We start from the raw sequence: 16164 nt of genomic DNA on the forward strand, positions 1-16164 counted from the left end.
GTGCCAGCCTCCCGATTCTGGCCTAGCCCAGACCTGGCTATTGTAGCCATTTGGGTAGTGAACCAATGGATGGAAAATTCATTCATATTCTGTCTTTCAAATAAACAAATCTTTTTTTAAAAAAAAAGAACTACAGAGCTTCATCAAGTGTAGTAGTCTCATGAGTACATAAACTAGAAGTTTCAGATAGCTATTTGCCAGGTTCTGAGACAGTTTCAAGATACTTAACAGTGCTACTTCCAACCTTCTACTTCATAGTTTAAGATATTCTGCTAGCCGGCGCCGTGGCTTAACAGGCTAATCCTCTGCCTTGCGGCGCCGGCACACCGGGTTCTAGTCCCGGTCAGGGCGCCGGATTCTATCCTGGTTGCCCCTCTTCCAGGCCAGCTCTCTGCTATGGCCCGGGAGTGCAGTGGAGGATGGCCCAAGTGTTTGGGCCCTGCACCCACATGGGAGACCAGGAGAAGCACCTGGCTCCTGGCTTCGGATCAGCGAGATGCACCGGCCGCAGTGGCCATTGGAGGGTGAACCAATGGCAAAAAGGAAGACCTTTCTCTCTGTCTCTCTCTCTCTCACTATCCACTCTGCCTGTCAAAAATAAATAAAATAATAAAAGATATTCTTCTAAGCAGAACACACACACTACAGAATGCTTATCACACCATAATTCATATACAAAATTAAGAAAGAGACTAGAGAGGTGTGCATGTATAGAAACTCTCTGGAAGGACATATATGTAAAAAAGCAAGCCTGCCACATCTGGCTGCTTCGGGAGGAAAAAGGGACACTACACGTTAGAGCGGGAGAGAGCTTCGGTTTTCATCGATAACTTTTGCATGATTTTATCTTATTGTATAATATGCTACTTTAAAAATAAATTCATACTTTGAGAAATTCTTAAAAATTAACTATTCTGTTAGTGTCCCATAAACCACTGGAACACTCCCAAAGTGTCACTGTTCTGGGCTAACACTACCAACCAAGCCGCGTCTTCCACCAAGAAGAGTGACACAAATGCCTGGTCACCCGAGGTGGCCAGTTTTTCCCCCCAAGAAAACATGGTCACCGTGCACACAGCAAGGCTGCTGTCAGATGTCTAGTTAGAACAGTAAAACACAGTCACTGTACACATGACAAGGCTGCTACCAGACTTCCAGTTAGAATAGTAAAACGGCCGGCGCCGCGGCTCACTAGGCTAATCCTCCGCCTTGCGGCGCCGGCACACCGGGTTCTAGTCCCGGTCAGGGCACCGATCCTGTCCTGGTTGCCCCTCTTCCAGGCCAGCTCTCTGCTGTGGCCCGGGAGTACAGTGGAGGATGGCCCAGGTACTTGGGCCCTGCACCCCATGGGAGACCAGGAGAAGCACCTGGCTCCTGCCATCAGATCGGCGCGGTGCGCCAGCCGCAGCGCGCCTACCGCGGCGGCCATTGGAGGGTGAACCAACGGCAAAAGGAAGACCTTTCTCTCTGTCCCTCTCTCACTGTCCACCCTGCCTGTCAAAAAAAAATAATAATAATAAGAACAGTAAAACGTGGTCACCATACACACGGCAAGGCTGCTGTCAGACTTCTAGTGAGTCCAGGAAAACAGACCGTGCCAAGGCAACCTCTCTGCCACATGGCTCAGGTCAGTCTCCACCTCTAACACCCCCTCTTCTTGGCACACTCTCAGTCCACGTGCCAGGTTAACCTAATGCATTTCTGCAGAATGGGGAGGCAAGGGCAGATGCTAGGACTTCTCAGCATGGAACTAAACAAGAATTAACATCAAATGCACGAGGTGACGTGTCTGCAGAAGCAGTGTTATGCGATGCAAAGACGGCGCCCTAAACGTGAAGCTGAAAAGACGGGCTCTTCACTATGATGTATCGTCAGTCACAAAGATAGGATGGGAACGAGGAGGGACTCCCGGTCCTCACCGGTGCCACTGCAAACGGATCAGATCTTAAACAGAACCACAAGAGCTTCAGGAAACAAGAGAATTTCTTCATAACCATGGTTCACTATAATTACATAAAACTGGACTGAGCTGTTTCTGTATTAGAGTAATTTTTATAGATTACAGTAGATTGCAAAAGTGTAAACTCTTTGGGGAGTACTACATGGAAAAAGGCACTCACATAAATTGCTAGCACAAGTCTAAACTGGTTATAACCTCCTGGAGGCAACTTGCCCAATGCTACCACAGTTGCAAGTGTCTGCACCCCCTGGCCCTGCCCCACCATCTGTCCCCAAAGAACTGACCTACAGGTGTATTTCACACACGCAAAAATCCCTTACATTTAAGGTTATTATATTTTTGTAATAGAGAAATGCCACAAATAATAAATATATTAATAGGATTTTAAATTAATTATGGTACATGCACATAAAATAGTATACAGCTACAAAAACTCATGACAAAACATCAGGGTTTTTTTGTTTTGTTTTGTTTTGCCTTTTTTAAAGACTGAGAGATGAGAAAGAATAATCTTCCATTTGTTGATTCATTCCCCAAATGGCTCCAGAGGCCAAGGCTTGGCCAGGCCAAAACCAAGAACCTAGAACTCCATCTGGGTCTCTCACATGGGTGCAGGGGGCCCAAGCACTTGGACCATCTTCTCCCGATTTCCTGGGTGCATTAGCAGAGAGCTGGATAGGGAGCGGAACAGCTGGGACTAGAACTGACTCTCCTATAGGACACTGGCATGGCAGGTGGTGAATTAACCCACTGTACAAGGCAGACCCCAAGACCTCACGCCTTGATGGGGAAAATTCCCAGCATATCTGATCAGGTGACAGAACGGTGGAAGAGTGTGTAGAACGTGCCGCCCTTTGTATAAGATGTAGAGGAAGACGAGAGAACATAGCCCTCACTGCACAGGGATGCGGAACCCCCTTTCTGCCAAGGGCCGTTGAGTATTTGTGACATCATTTGCAGGTCATACACAGAAGTATCAACTTAAAAATTAGCTTGCTGTTTACATTTATTAAATCCCAACTCCCCGCTGCGGTTGCCTTGGCAGCGCCAGGCCGAATGATTTTGCTGGCCTTACGCAGCCTGTGGACTGCACGTCCCCCACCACTGCTGGTCTTAAGAGAACTCTGGAAGGAGATGCAAAAAAGCCACCAGTTATCTGAACCTATCTTTAATGCCAAGTCCACTCTCCTTCCTACGCCACGTTTGGAGCGTGGCTGGGAGCTGCAGCCGCTAGCTCTTCTGCAGTTACAAGGGCACCAGTCTGAAGACAAAGTCGGCACGCTGAGGAAGGCCGAAAATGAAGAGACGGCAAGGTCCTGGATCCTCCACGGCATCAGGGAGCCGCTGGACAAGCCTACCCTCCCACTTCTCTAACTTGGAACTGGCTACAGGGGACGGTCCTCCCTACTGAACCCATCTGGAGGAGGACTGTCTGGTGTATGGGATCGAGGGCAGCCTTACTCACGTAGTGAGCAAACCACAGGCACCCACTTAACACACGTCGGCTGGGACGGCGGAAACCAAGCACCATCGTGTTTCAGACGCTTTATGAGGGGTCTTCAAACAGCGTGTGGAGGGGCTGGCGTTGTGGTGCAGTGGGTTAAGCCACCACTGGCAACACCGGCATCCCACACTGGAGCGCCAGTTCGAGGCTGTGGAAAGCGTGCTGTAGAAACAACATGCATGGATTTCTAGAGAGTTTTTCTGTTTTGCACCCAAATAAACTCACCCTTTAATTCAATCACTTCTGAACTTTCTGAAGGCCCTCGTACTGTGTCCTGCTCCTCCGACCGCTGCAGACAAGCCTCCCCTCCTAGCCTTCATGACACACCTACATACCCATCTGCACCAGCTCCGCTGTGTTGGGATTTTGCTTGTTTCTTCTGCATGCCCAGACTCTTCAAACATGGGCATCGCAAATGGTGAACGGATCCTACCACAGTCACCTACCTCTCACAGCCCACCTCACGTGCCTGTTAAACTCCTGGTTCCAATCTGTGCTAGGGCAGCGGCAAGACCGGGTGCCAAGTTCTCAATCTTTCCATAAGCCACCCCAAGTGGTCAGGGAGGCAGAGTCAAAGCCGTCTGCTCCTCCCAGCCCTGTTCCAGCCTCTTCCGCATGGGCCCGCGCAGCCACAAGATGGGGCCTGCAGGTCTAAGTGCATAAGAAGGGTGCGGGTTCTCCACACCCTCTCACTTCTCTGGTCAGAGCAAACATGGGGGCCTTGGGTCATCCCTAAGATGGAAACAGCCTGACTCTGAGTCACCATTCAAAGGAAGCTGTCCCAAACAACTGCCAGACCTTACGTGGGAAAAAAAAAAAGTGTGAAATGCCCGATCCAGCCAGCCTTGTTTTCTCACCAGAACACCATCTAACACATCCTGACTTGTCACCTTCCAATCAACAAAGTCTGCCGAGCTACTGGAACCAGCGTCTGGCCTAGCAGTTAAGACACCTGCATCCCATATCAGAGCACCTGGCCTCAGCTTCCTGCGAATGTGCACCCTGGGAGGTGGCAGCGATGGCTCAGGCAGTCGGGTTCCCGCCACCCACATGGGAGACCTGGACCGAGTTCCCAGTTCTCGGCTCCAGCCTCCCAGCTGCTGTGGGCATCTCAAGGGTTAACCAGTGGATTGGGGGGGGGGGGGGTGTGAGGCACTCTCCCTCCCCGCCTCCCTCTCATGTGTGCTTGCTCTCTCAAATTTAAAATTTGCCTATGTCCCTAATTCTATGGCTGCTTGTGATAGAACACACAGAAAAAAAAAGATAAATTTGTTCATTTGTTGAGCTAATAATTAAGCATTGTGCTAGGCTTTGGTCCTTGTCTTCAAGGTATTTAAAATCTAGACTAACAGCTTCATATATTTTTTATATAATGTATATATTATATATAATATATAAATATGTTTATTTTTATATGTATTGTATGTGTATATATATACACTCACAAAATAAAATGATTAAGTATTAAACCGTGTGGCCTCCCCAGCTAAATCAATTTCCCACACACAACATACCTTCTGTATGAATTTGTTGTGCTTATTTGTATGATTCTTTATTTCACAACCACAGTTACACACAGCAGCCCAAGTGCAAAAGGCGGGTGCTTTTTACTGTTTCAGGTCTTGGCCATAACATTCCCACCACCAACGCATGGCACACAGTAGGCACTCAGACACCTACTTAATCAAAGCAGCTTTGCTGTACCACATTTTTGCTTCCTTACCGCTTTCTCATTACATTAGCAGAGGATTTTTAATATCTGAGTGTATTTGAACTCCTCGGTTCAATTGTGCTTGGGCTCACTTAAGACAGAGGGCACAGCAAAGCCCTCTGGAAAGATCGACCCCAGCACATCCATATGTCAGAAAACCTAGGAAGTCGCTGTACTTAGATTTCCGGCACACACATAAAAGGGCTACATACCTGGGGCTCACTCACTGTCTCACATGACCTGGCTGCTGCTGCTGCTATTCCTTAGCAATTCCTACTTCTAGAAAAGCAGAGTAGTTGTGTATTAATCTTAAGCAATGTGAAGTATAGATAAGTGACTCTTGGAAATCTGTTATCGGGTACAAATAATCTGCCTTATAAAACAAGTTTTAAAAGTTTAAAATGCAAGGGGTGGGTGTTACTCTAAGACTTATTTTCTTTTGCTTATCTTGACTACCAATAAATACAAGGATATGAAACATACATTGGAATTACTGGTTTTTTTTTTTTTCTTCCCCAGTAGCTCACGGAAAAACTTTGAGTTTATTTTGAAAAAGTCCATAGACAATTAAGTATTTTGATGCAAAAAAAAAATTGAAGTCCATGCATAGTTTCTCATTTTCCATGAACTTTTTGAAAACCTCGAGTCTAGAATTAAAAATCAGCCCGCTAAGAAAACTTGAACATTTCATTATCATCTCCTTTGGACTCTAGCAATTGGCCTGCTTGTTAACATAGCCCTCCTGACAGCTAACTACCATCTCCAACTCTCAATCACTTCCTATTCCCTGTAATCCTCTACATAGTTGGTGGTGTGAAGATTAAAGCTTAGCCAATTAGCCACCCACTACCGCCGAGCTAATCACATAATCTTCGAAATGGTCACAGAGCAGTGGAGTATGCAACGATTTCTCCCCTCCCCCCCTTTCCAGACCACGATTTAACTAATTGTGAGGCTCCGCAATGCTCTCCCATATAATGGGCAGTGGGGTTTTTAAATCAGAGCTGTGTCACTGCTTTCTAAGTCGGGGGCTTATCTTCTTCTTGGAGACACTGTTGCACAGAGACTTCTTTAACAAGTTTCCAAATACCCTAAATTAGTCAACCATTGCTTATTTAGACCAAGGCTTACTGCTTAAGAATAATGACCGGTAATCCGTAAGGTGAAAAAAAACTAAGATTCCATCACATGACAGCCACACATTCAATGATGGGACTGCCACCCTCATGTCTGTTTAAAGGAAACGCTAATCTGAACTGAAGTGTGACAATACTCTCCTCGCCTTAATAAGGCCACATATGAGGTGCAGGCGAGAGGTGGAGGAGAGGCAGGAGTAGCAGGACTCCAGGGAGCGAGGGATGGGGAAGGGAGCCCGGAAAGGAGGCTATACGAAGTCATCAGAAAACAGGGGAAAAAAGAGAAGCTGTCTAGGTTCCAAGGATTGATCGTGGGGTCTTGCTGTCAGCTGCTGTGGGCTGGGAGGTGACCGACGAGCAGGTGAACCCCAGCTCTCTGTGTGTACTGTGGTTTAGTCTGGCATCAGTGAAAAAATGTGCCTGAGAGTGCAGGTCTGTGACGCTGTAACGTTCTCACAAGCTTTGCTGGCCAACGTCTTTCTGCAGCTCCCACCCCAAAGTGACAAAGCAACCCAAGTGACCTCCCCGGGATCAAGAATCAGAGAAGCCAGGGCTGGCGCCAAGGTGTAATGGGGTAAGCATCCACCTGAGGCACAAGCATCCCATACGGGCTCCAGTTTGAGTTCTGGATGCTCCTCTTCTAATCCAGCTCTCTGCTTATAGCTTGGGAAAGCAGTGGAAGACGGCCCCGGTGCTTGGGCGCCTGTACCTGTGTGGGAGACTCACAAGAAGCTCCTGGCTCTGGATCAGCACAGCTCTGGCCATTATGGCCATCTGGAGAGTGAACCAGCGGATGAGATCTTTCTGTCTCTCCCTCTGTAACCCTGCCTCTCATAAATCTTAAAAACATCAGAAGCCAACCAAAATGCTGGAGGAGACCAGAACCCACACCTAACTGGGGAGGACTAAGGAAATCTTTCCGAGTTATCGGAGGTACCAGAGAAACCAACTAGCACAGAGGGAAACGAAGTTTCTCCAAGAAATGCACTTCTGCTGGCACTCAGGACGTGAGGAGGAGCCCACAGAACGGTGAACTGGATCTGGCTGTCTACACCGTCATTCGACACTCAGAGGTGGGGCCCACCAGTTACCAGGGAAGAGAAACTGAGGGTGCAGGGAGCACCTCTAGATGGAGACTGGTGGTGGTGAAGACAAAATCAACTCTCTTGACAAAGACTAGTGACTTCAACCTCAACTCTCAAACTGTGTCCTCTGGCTTCAGCACTCCCTCCCTCATGCGCACGCTTCGGACTCTCCCCAAGGACTACTCGGGTCAGTGCAACCTTACAGAGCCCTGGAGATTTCCCAGGGACTTCCACACCCTATCAGAGGATGGTTTTATCTACAACGCACTTCTGTGGTTAGACTCCCCTGGAACGCCCACAGGACTTGTACTTGGGGGCCTGGTAGATGTAAGACCCACTGCTGTTAGGCTGCATACAACGGGTCTAAAGCAACCCCAGCCCAACAAGGATGCTCCAACGGACGGTCACGAGAGCGGAATTCCCATTTCGCCATTCTCGTTCCTATTTGCACCTGCAATGATCTTTCTTCATGGTGACCAGAATCCAAAGGCCACGCTGGTTCCTTCCTCTCAGCCACGCTCCCGGCCAAGAATGGAATGGGCCGAGCCTGGCTGTCATGCCCGTCTGTCCCTTCTCCACGTCATTCCTTAAGAAACCGCACTCATATCATCCTAGAACAGAATTCTTCCAGGAGCCACTCTGCATTTTTCTAGACTTCTATTCTTGGATTCCGATACAATACACCTATCTGCTGCCCTCATGTCCATCTTGACAGCAGCTCAGTGAAGTATGGCCATCCCCTTAGTTCTTTCAACCCTCAGGTCTCCCTTTACCCTGAAATCAGTTTCTCTTCCATTTGTCCCACGGCACTACACACTCACCTGAAGTAGCAGCTTTAGGTCCACTGTGTCCGTCAGCCTAACAGGAGGCACCCCTAGCTTCAGGACTTCATAGGCCCTGGGGGCAGCCACCCAAAAATCACCTATGCTGCTAACCTGCCAGCCCACCCACCCACAATGTTCCCATTGATTCAATTACTTTGGTTCTAATCCTAGGGCTCGAGGTGGCTTCGGCTAAAAAAAAACCTCCAGAAGACAAGTCACAGCCAGCCATTGGTTCCACAGTTAGAATCCGAGACTGTTTTCTAAGAAGACAAAAGACAGCAAGCAGAGCACCAGGAGAGAGGAGGCAGAACAAACATCTGGGACAGGAGAACAGGCAGGCAGACGACCAGGTGCCGCATGTGTAAGATGGGTTATCAAGAACACCTGAGCACACACACAGGTGCGCTGAGCACAACCCCCAGCACGCGGCAAACACACACAGGTGTCGGCTGTTAGTGTCACAGCCAGTGCAAGTGGACGAGAGTCACCCGGGGAGTGTGCCCCCAGCCTGGCTGCAGCCCAGGCCTCCCTCCAGACTACAGATCAGATATTCCAAGTGTATGGTCCCGATACTTGTATTTTCTTTCCTTTTCCCCCCAGTAAGCCTCGTAGGGGACTCTGACGCAAAGTGCCACAATTAAGAACCAACACTACAAAGCACTAAGGAGCTCGTCAAAACACAGGTGCTGATTCCCAGTCTAACTGGCTCCCAGGTGTGCTGACCCTGCTCAGCTGCAGGTGGTGCTTGGAATAGCAGGGACACGAAGGTACTGCGGAAAGTTCATGGAAAAAGGAATTAAAAGATTGGTTACTATTGGACACATATTCAGAAAATTCTTGAAATCCATGCATACAAGGGGTCTGCAAAAACCTCACAGAAAATGGCCATTAGGGGGAAAAAAGGCACAGACTTCAAATTTTTTTGCATCAGAATAAACTGATCTTTTGATTCCATTTTCCATGATTTTTAAAAGATTTGAAAGAGTTAGAGTCAGGGGCAGATCAAGATCTTCCATCTGCTGGTTCACTCCCTAAATGGCTGCAACAGCTGGAGCTGGGCAAATCTGAAGCCAGGAGCCTCTTCCAGGTCTCCCATGCAGATGCAGGGACCCAAGCACTTAGGCCATCTCCTACTGGTTTCCCAGGCTGTAGCAGGGAGCTGAATCAGAAGTGGAGCAGCCGGGACTCGAACAGCTCCCATATGGGATGCTGGCACTGCAGGTGGCAGCCTTACCCACAACACCACAGCACCAGCCCCTCCATGAATTTCTGAAGTGCCCTCATATAGAAAGTATCACAAGAGAGAACAGAGGTGATTAAAAAGAAAGAAAAAAAAAAAAAAGACGAGTAAGGGGCAGGCATTGTGGAATAGCGGTTAAGCACATGCTTGGAGCGTCCATATCCCGTATCGCAGCACCTGGCTCGAGTCCTGGCAGCTCTGCTAATGCAGACTGGGAGGCAGGGGAGGATGGCTCAAGGATTTGGGCCCCTGCCACTTGTGTTGCGAGACCTGAATGGAGTTCCGGGCCCCTGGTTTCAGCCTGGCCCAGCCATGGCTATTGCAAGCACTTAGGAAGTCAACCAATAAATGGAAGACCGTTCTCTCTGTTGCTGGTAAAAATAAAGTTAAAAAAAGTAGAGGGGACAAAACACAACGAAGCCACGAAGAAGACCCAATTCCTAGGCTGGCCCATCCGTCATCATGATATGACACAGGGAAGAACAAATTGCCTGGTGCCAGCCCTCTCTCAGCACGCCTAAGGAAGGGCTTGCGCCACGAGCCCCCCATTGCCCAGGACTATTTAAATGCTTCCCTGCTTCTGACCACCACCTCTCTCCTTGGCCCCAACCCCCACTACTAAACCCTTAGTAGCATACAGACTGAAAAAGACCCCTTCCTTCAATGGCAAGGTCCTTCTACAAAGATGGGACTTTCTATTCACCCTCGATTCCTTTGCTTGCCTGTTCCATCTCGCCAACTCGGATCACTGTCTTCGGCCACTTACTTCATCCCTGGAGCCAGGACACCGAAGGCTGCCGCCCAACTATGGGGAACGGCGGTAACCAGGCCACCACCACAGGAGCCCGTCTGCACCTAAAAACCCTGCCCAGGGCACTGCCGAGAGAGCATCACCAACGGCACTGTGTCTAGCCCTCCGGGTTTAGTAATCGCGTTCTGAAAACCCCGACCACTGCTGGAACCAACACGGAGGGAAAAAAGCTGCTTCCTCCTCCTCGTGGGCTCGTGCTAGGGCGTGGTTTGCAATCCTGGCTGAACTTCAGCCACCTGGGACCCTCCCACCGGGCTCTCCCAGCCCCACTCTGATTTAACTATCTGAAGTGGAGCCTGGTGGTGCGTGGCTGAGCGCGAGCATGGCTGCCCTGGGGAAGCCACACTGTCCCTAACTAGGAACTTGGAGGGAAGATGCTGCCCCTCCCCCATGAACACAGCAGCCCTGGTGGAGGAGACCGGGAGAGGCTGGCTTCCACCCCGAGCTCCTTTCTTTCTGTCCTGGTTCCCACAGTGAGGATAAGGGGAGGCCAGTTCCAAAGATGTCACAATTTATGGTTTATCCACTTCAGCCTTGGAAAAGCTGGGTTCTCCAACAGAGCCGAGTTCAGAGCAGCTGCTGACTCTCAGAAGGCGAATCACCTGCTGGCCAAGGCCAGGGAGAAGGATCCAGCTGCCTTGTTCCTCTACCCTGCTACAGTCTTCTCAGGACACATTTTTACAATATGCCAATTAAAAAAAAAAAACACTCATTTTTTTCCAAATAGTGACTTCAGGATAGCAAACAAAGCATAAAACTCAACCAAAGAATGCAGGAGAATTTTTCTGACTTCATCCCTATTCTATGCTCCCTTCGAGATGGGATTTGGCTACACAGACTCAGCTTACAAACGCTGAACTACATCTAATGGAATAGAAATTATCAGATGCTATAAATAAATGGGGTGTATTTCACTAAGGAACTTAAGGCCTTCAGGAAACAGCTGTAGTACCCGCCGCGCGGTCCCTGTAAAGGAAAACACCGTACCTGATCAGATCTGGCTCTGTGCCCTCATTCTTAAAGGATGCCAGGAGCAGTCTCTCCCGAGTTACGAGGTCGTCCAGCAGGTTCTGTCTCCGATCGCCTTCCAGCTGAGTTCTGTAGACGTCATGTTAAGGCCCAATGGTGGATGAGTTACCTCGTTTCCCCTGGGAGGAACTCCCCAGGGCAGTTCTTGCTTTTTTTTTTTTTTTTTTCTTTTTACAGACTAACTACACTACCCAGAGGAGACCTGAACCACCCTTCTGCATGCCCTGCTCGGACCTTCAACTTCACTGGTTCTGCAGGTAAAGTACCCTGACGTAAGTGCCACCACAGAGGGACTTACACACACAGACCTGGATTGCTGTGCAAGCTCTTTTTTTTTTTTTTTTTTTAATATATTTGAAAGGCAGAGATACAGAAAGAGAATCTTCCATCTGCTAGTTCACTCCCCAAAATAGCTGCAATGGCTGGAGCTGGGCTGATCCGAAGCCGGGAGTCAGGAGTTTCATCTGGGTCTTCCCTGTGGGTGCAGAGTGCTTTTCCCAGGTGCATTAGCAGGGAGCTGGATGGGAAGTGGAGCAGCTGGGACTTGAACTGGCACCGATATGGGATGCTGTCGCTGCAAGCAAAGGTGTAACCGTCTATGCTCCTGTGCAAGTTCTTTCACTGAGAAATGCACTAGGTACGTAGGGCTTTCTTCCCAGTGACCAGCACCTAAATGACTTTCTTTTCTATTGATGGGGCAACCTGGCTCAGTGAGTCATTAGGTCTTTTTTTTTTTTTTTTTAAGATTTATTTATTTATTTGAAAGTCAGAGTTACACAGAGAGAGGAGAGGGAGACAGAGAGAGAGGTAGAGAGAGAGGTCTTCCATCCGATGGTTCACTCCCTAATTGACCACAACGGCCGGAGTGTGCTGATCCGAAGCCAGGAGCTTCTCCAGGTCTCCCATGCGGGTGCAGGGGCCCAAGGATTTGGGCCATCTTCTACTGCTTTCCCAGGCCATAGCAGAGAGCTGTATTGGAAGTGGAGCAGCTGGGTCTCAAACCGGCGCCCATATGGGATGCCAGCGCTTCAGGCCAGGGCGTTAACTCTCTGCACCACAGCAACGGCCCCAAGTCATTAGGTCTTAAATGACGAGTGTCAGTCCCCTAAGATTTTGTTTCTGGAAAGGGGAGAGGGATGGTCTCTCTTTCTTCCATGGTAACACCTAACTAATGTACCTGGAATATATCTGGTAGAAGGTGTTACCATCAGGTCATTACTAAAAGGCACTGTTTGACCTTTAAGGAAAACCACAAAGAAATAACCATATTTTAATGTTTTACTCTAGTGAGTGTCCTAGGCTGGGAGTTTGAAGGGTAGCACTGTAGTCTCCTCCCCCCCCCCCCCCACTTTTTTTTGTCTATTGCCTTGAAACACTTATCACCCTAATTTCTTTACCTGCAACACCAGATAATCTGTACTACCTTTTCCAAGACAGTTCATGAGTGAAGGTTAAAAAATAAAATCAGGACTAAATCTCAGATTTTATATACTAGCTTTCTTGAAGCCATACAAGCTCTACTATGCTGTATTGTGTGTGTTTGTGTGTGTGTGTGTGTGTGTGTGAGTGTTTTAAAAAACAAAGGACATATCAAAGGAGAAATTTTATGGCATAAAGTGCATGAGTTTTGGAGAAAGCTAACAACAAAACTTCAGAAACGACATATCTGATACTAGACACAAAAAGTAATCACAGAAATAAGCCAGCCCTACTCAGTTTTATCTGGTTTTTAACCTTTTTTTTTATTATTATTAAATTGCCTTTGTTTATTACAGCTGAAAGGCTGGTGGGTCAAAGTAGCCCTGGCCACAAGTAACTAGACCTAGTAACAACAAGACATGAGTGAGACTGCTGCTTTGGATTCATAAATCGTTTTCTCTGTCAAAATAAATAAAAAATAAAAATAAATAAAACACTGCATCTAGTCGCAGGAAGTTTCTGAGAAACTGGCAGAATCAAGTAGTGGCAGGCCCACTGCCCGGGGAATCTGTATTTTTCTTGCTAATTTTGCACAGACAAGAACAAGCTAACCAGAATTGTGGCCCAGAGGGTTAAGCCAGCGCTAGCACACCCTGAGTGTTGGTTCAAGTCCTGGCTGCTCCACTTCCAATCCAGCTTCCTGCTAATGTGCCTGGGAAAGCTGTGAAAGATGTTTCAAGTGCTTGGGTCCCTGATACCCATGTGGGAGGCTGGGATGGAGTTCCTGACTCATGGCACTGCACTGGTCCGATCCTTGCTACTGTGCCCATTTGAGAAGCAAACCAGCAGATGGAAGATCGATCTCTCTCTCTCTCTCTCTCTCTCCCCCCCCACCATACCCCCCCCCCCCGGAACTCTGTCTTTCAAATACACAAAAAAGAAAAATTATAATCTCCCCTAAACCAAGGTAATTGAGCAGTGTTAGTAGCTTTAGGTATTTAAAAAATGAAAAATGAGTTCTCTCCACATTCCAGAATGCCATCCCTTCCTGAGTCAAGTTACTACCATTACCTTTCTATTTCCTGCTGGACTGATAGTCACTAAACACCTTATCTTGGAAACGATGAAGCAGCAATTGGAACTAAGAAACAGGGAGCTTGAATGCTTCCTCTACAGCAATAAAACAGCCAAATATTAGCCTTTTTACCAATGCAATGTCAAGAATATCGATTTTTTAAAGATTTATTTATTTGAAAGTCAGAGTTACACAGAGAGAAGAGAGGCAGAGAGAGAGAGAGAGAGAGAGAGAGAGAGAGGTCCTCTATCCACTGGTTTACTCCCCAGTTGGCTGCAATGGCCAGAATTGCGCCGATCCGAAGCCAGGAGCCAGAAGCTTCATCTGGGTCTCCCACCCAGGTGCAGGGGCTCAAGGACCTGGGCCATCTTCTACTGCTTTCCCAGGCCACAGCAGAGAGCTAGATCAGAAGTGGAGCAGCGGGTCTTGAACCAGCGCTCATATGGGATGCCTGCGCTTCAGGCCAGGGCATTAACCCACTGTGCCACAGCGCCGGCCCCTCAATGTTTTTTAAAATTTAATGGTAAACTGGCCGGTGCCGTGGCTTAACAGGCTAATCCTCCGCCTTACGGCACCAGCACACCAGGTTCTAGTCCCGGTTGGGGAGCCGGATTCTATCCCGGTTGCCCCTCTTCCAGGCCAGCTCTCTGCTATGGCCCAGGAAGGCAGTGGAGGATGGCCCAAGTGTTTGGGCCCTGCACCCGCATGGGAGACCAGGAGAAGCACCTGGCTCCTGGCTTCGGATCAGCAAGATGCACCGGTCGCAGCGGCCATTGGAGGGTGAACCAACGGCAAAAAGGAAGACCTTTCTCTCTGTCTCTCTCTCTCTCTCTCACTATCCACTCTGCCTGTCAAAAAAAAAAAAAATTAATGGTAAACTGTCAATAAAGCAGAAAGTTTTTCTTCCACATAAAAGAAGTTATGACAAAATCTAAAAAATAACAGAAGGTGTGACAAGAATTTCCCAGGCTGCGGCCAACATTGTGATACAGTGGGTTAGGCTGCCACTTGTAATGCTGGTGTTCCCTCTGGGAACTAGCTTCAGTCTCACTTGCTCCACCTCTAATCCAGCTCCTGGCTAATGTGCCTGGGAAGACAGCAGAAGTGGATGCCTGCACCCACATGGGCCACCCCAGTGGAGTTCGACTCCTGGTTTTAGCCTGGCCCAGCCCTGGTCATTGCAGTCATTTAGGGAATGAATCAGCAGATGAAAATTCTCTCTCTCTCTCTCTCTCTCTCTCCCTCTCCCCTATCCCTCTCTGTAACTGCCTTTCAAACAAATAAAATACATATATAATATAATATAATATAATATAATATAATATAATATAATATATATAATCACACAGGCCATAATGGGAATTTTAAATTATGCCAACTATTAACTAGGTCACAATACCACCTAGCCTTGCCACGTGTACTATGTTCCACCTGCCCTGGCAACCTTTGCATTTTGGGGGATTTCAGTCACCAACTCCACAAGCAAATATCTGCTGAACTAGAATCCGGTATCACAATTAAGCACATATTCAAATGGCTCTGTGGTTTAAACATTCAAAAATAAAATTGTGGCTGTAGTATTAGAAAACACGGGAGAGTGTTTTAACAATCTGAGTGCAGGAATAATCTTTCCAAGCAAAATTGAAACCCTAGGCGCCGTGAAGGAAAACCTAGAAGGTGTCACTATATAAAATTTTAAATAACTACAAAATAAAATCACAAGTGACCAATTAATAGTGGCAAATGAAAAAAAGGGCAAAAGACATAACTAAGCATGGAAAAAAGGAACACTAATGTCTTAAATGAAAAGACATTCAGGAGCTAGAGCTGTGGTGTAGCTGGTAAAGCTGCCACCTGCAGTACCGGCATCCCATGTGGGCGCCGGTTTGAGACCCAGCTGCTCCACTTCCGATCCAGCTCTCTGCTATGGCCTGGGAAAGCAGTGGAGGATGGCCCAAGTCTTTGGGCCCCTGCACCCGCATGGGAGACCTGGAAGAAGCTCCTGGCTCCTGGCTCCGGATCAGCCCAGCTCCAGTCATTGCAGCCAATTGGGGAGTGAACCAATGGATGGAAGACCTCTCTCTTTGCCTCTCCTCTCTCTCTATGGAACTCTGACTTTCAAATAAATAAATAAATCTTAAAAAAAAAGACATTCAGTTTCATGTTAGTTAAAGAAATGCAAGATAAATGCAAGATGTCACTTTGCCCTATCAGGCTGGGAAAGGGTGACAAGGCACCCTTGGAAGTGGATGAGGAACAAGGCACTCACCTTCTGGGGAGAAGGTAAACAGGCCTCACCCACTGCCAGACTGCCTTCTAAATGTCTAACAAAATGTAAGAGGCACATTCCTCTCAACAGACATTCCTCCT

General features: G+C 47.9%; 1 protein-coding gene across 1 annotated transcript in view; it reads right to left on the reverse strand.

Annotated features, from left to right (window-relative positions):
- Positions 1-16164, reverse strand: part of STX8 (syntaxin 8) — a 295947-nt gene that overhangs the window by 251856 nt on the left and 27927 nt on the right. Inside the window, exon 4 of the mRNA XM_062216055.1 lies at positions 11259-11369. Coding sequence (XP_062072039.1) covers positions 11259-11369 — 111 coding nt within the window. The remainder of the gene's footprint in view (positions 1-11258; positions 11370-16164) is intronic.

Source organism: Lepus europaeus, chromosome 18 (assembly GCF_033115175.1).
Source record: "Lepus europaeus isolate LE1 chromosome 18, mLepTim1.pri, whole genome shotgun sequence".
NCBI lineage: Eukaryota > Metazoa > Chordata > Mammalia > Lagomorpha > Leporidae > Lepus > Lepus europaeus.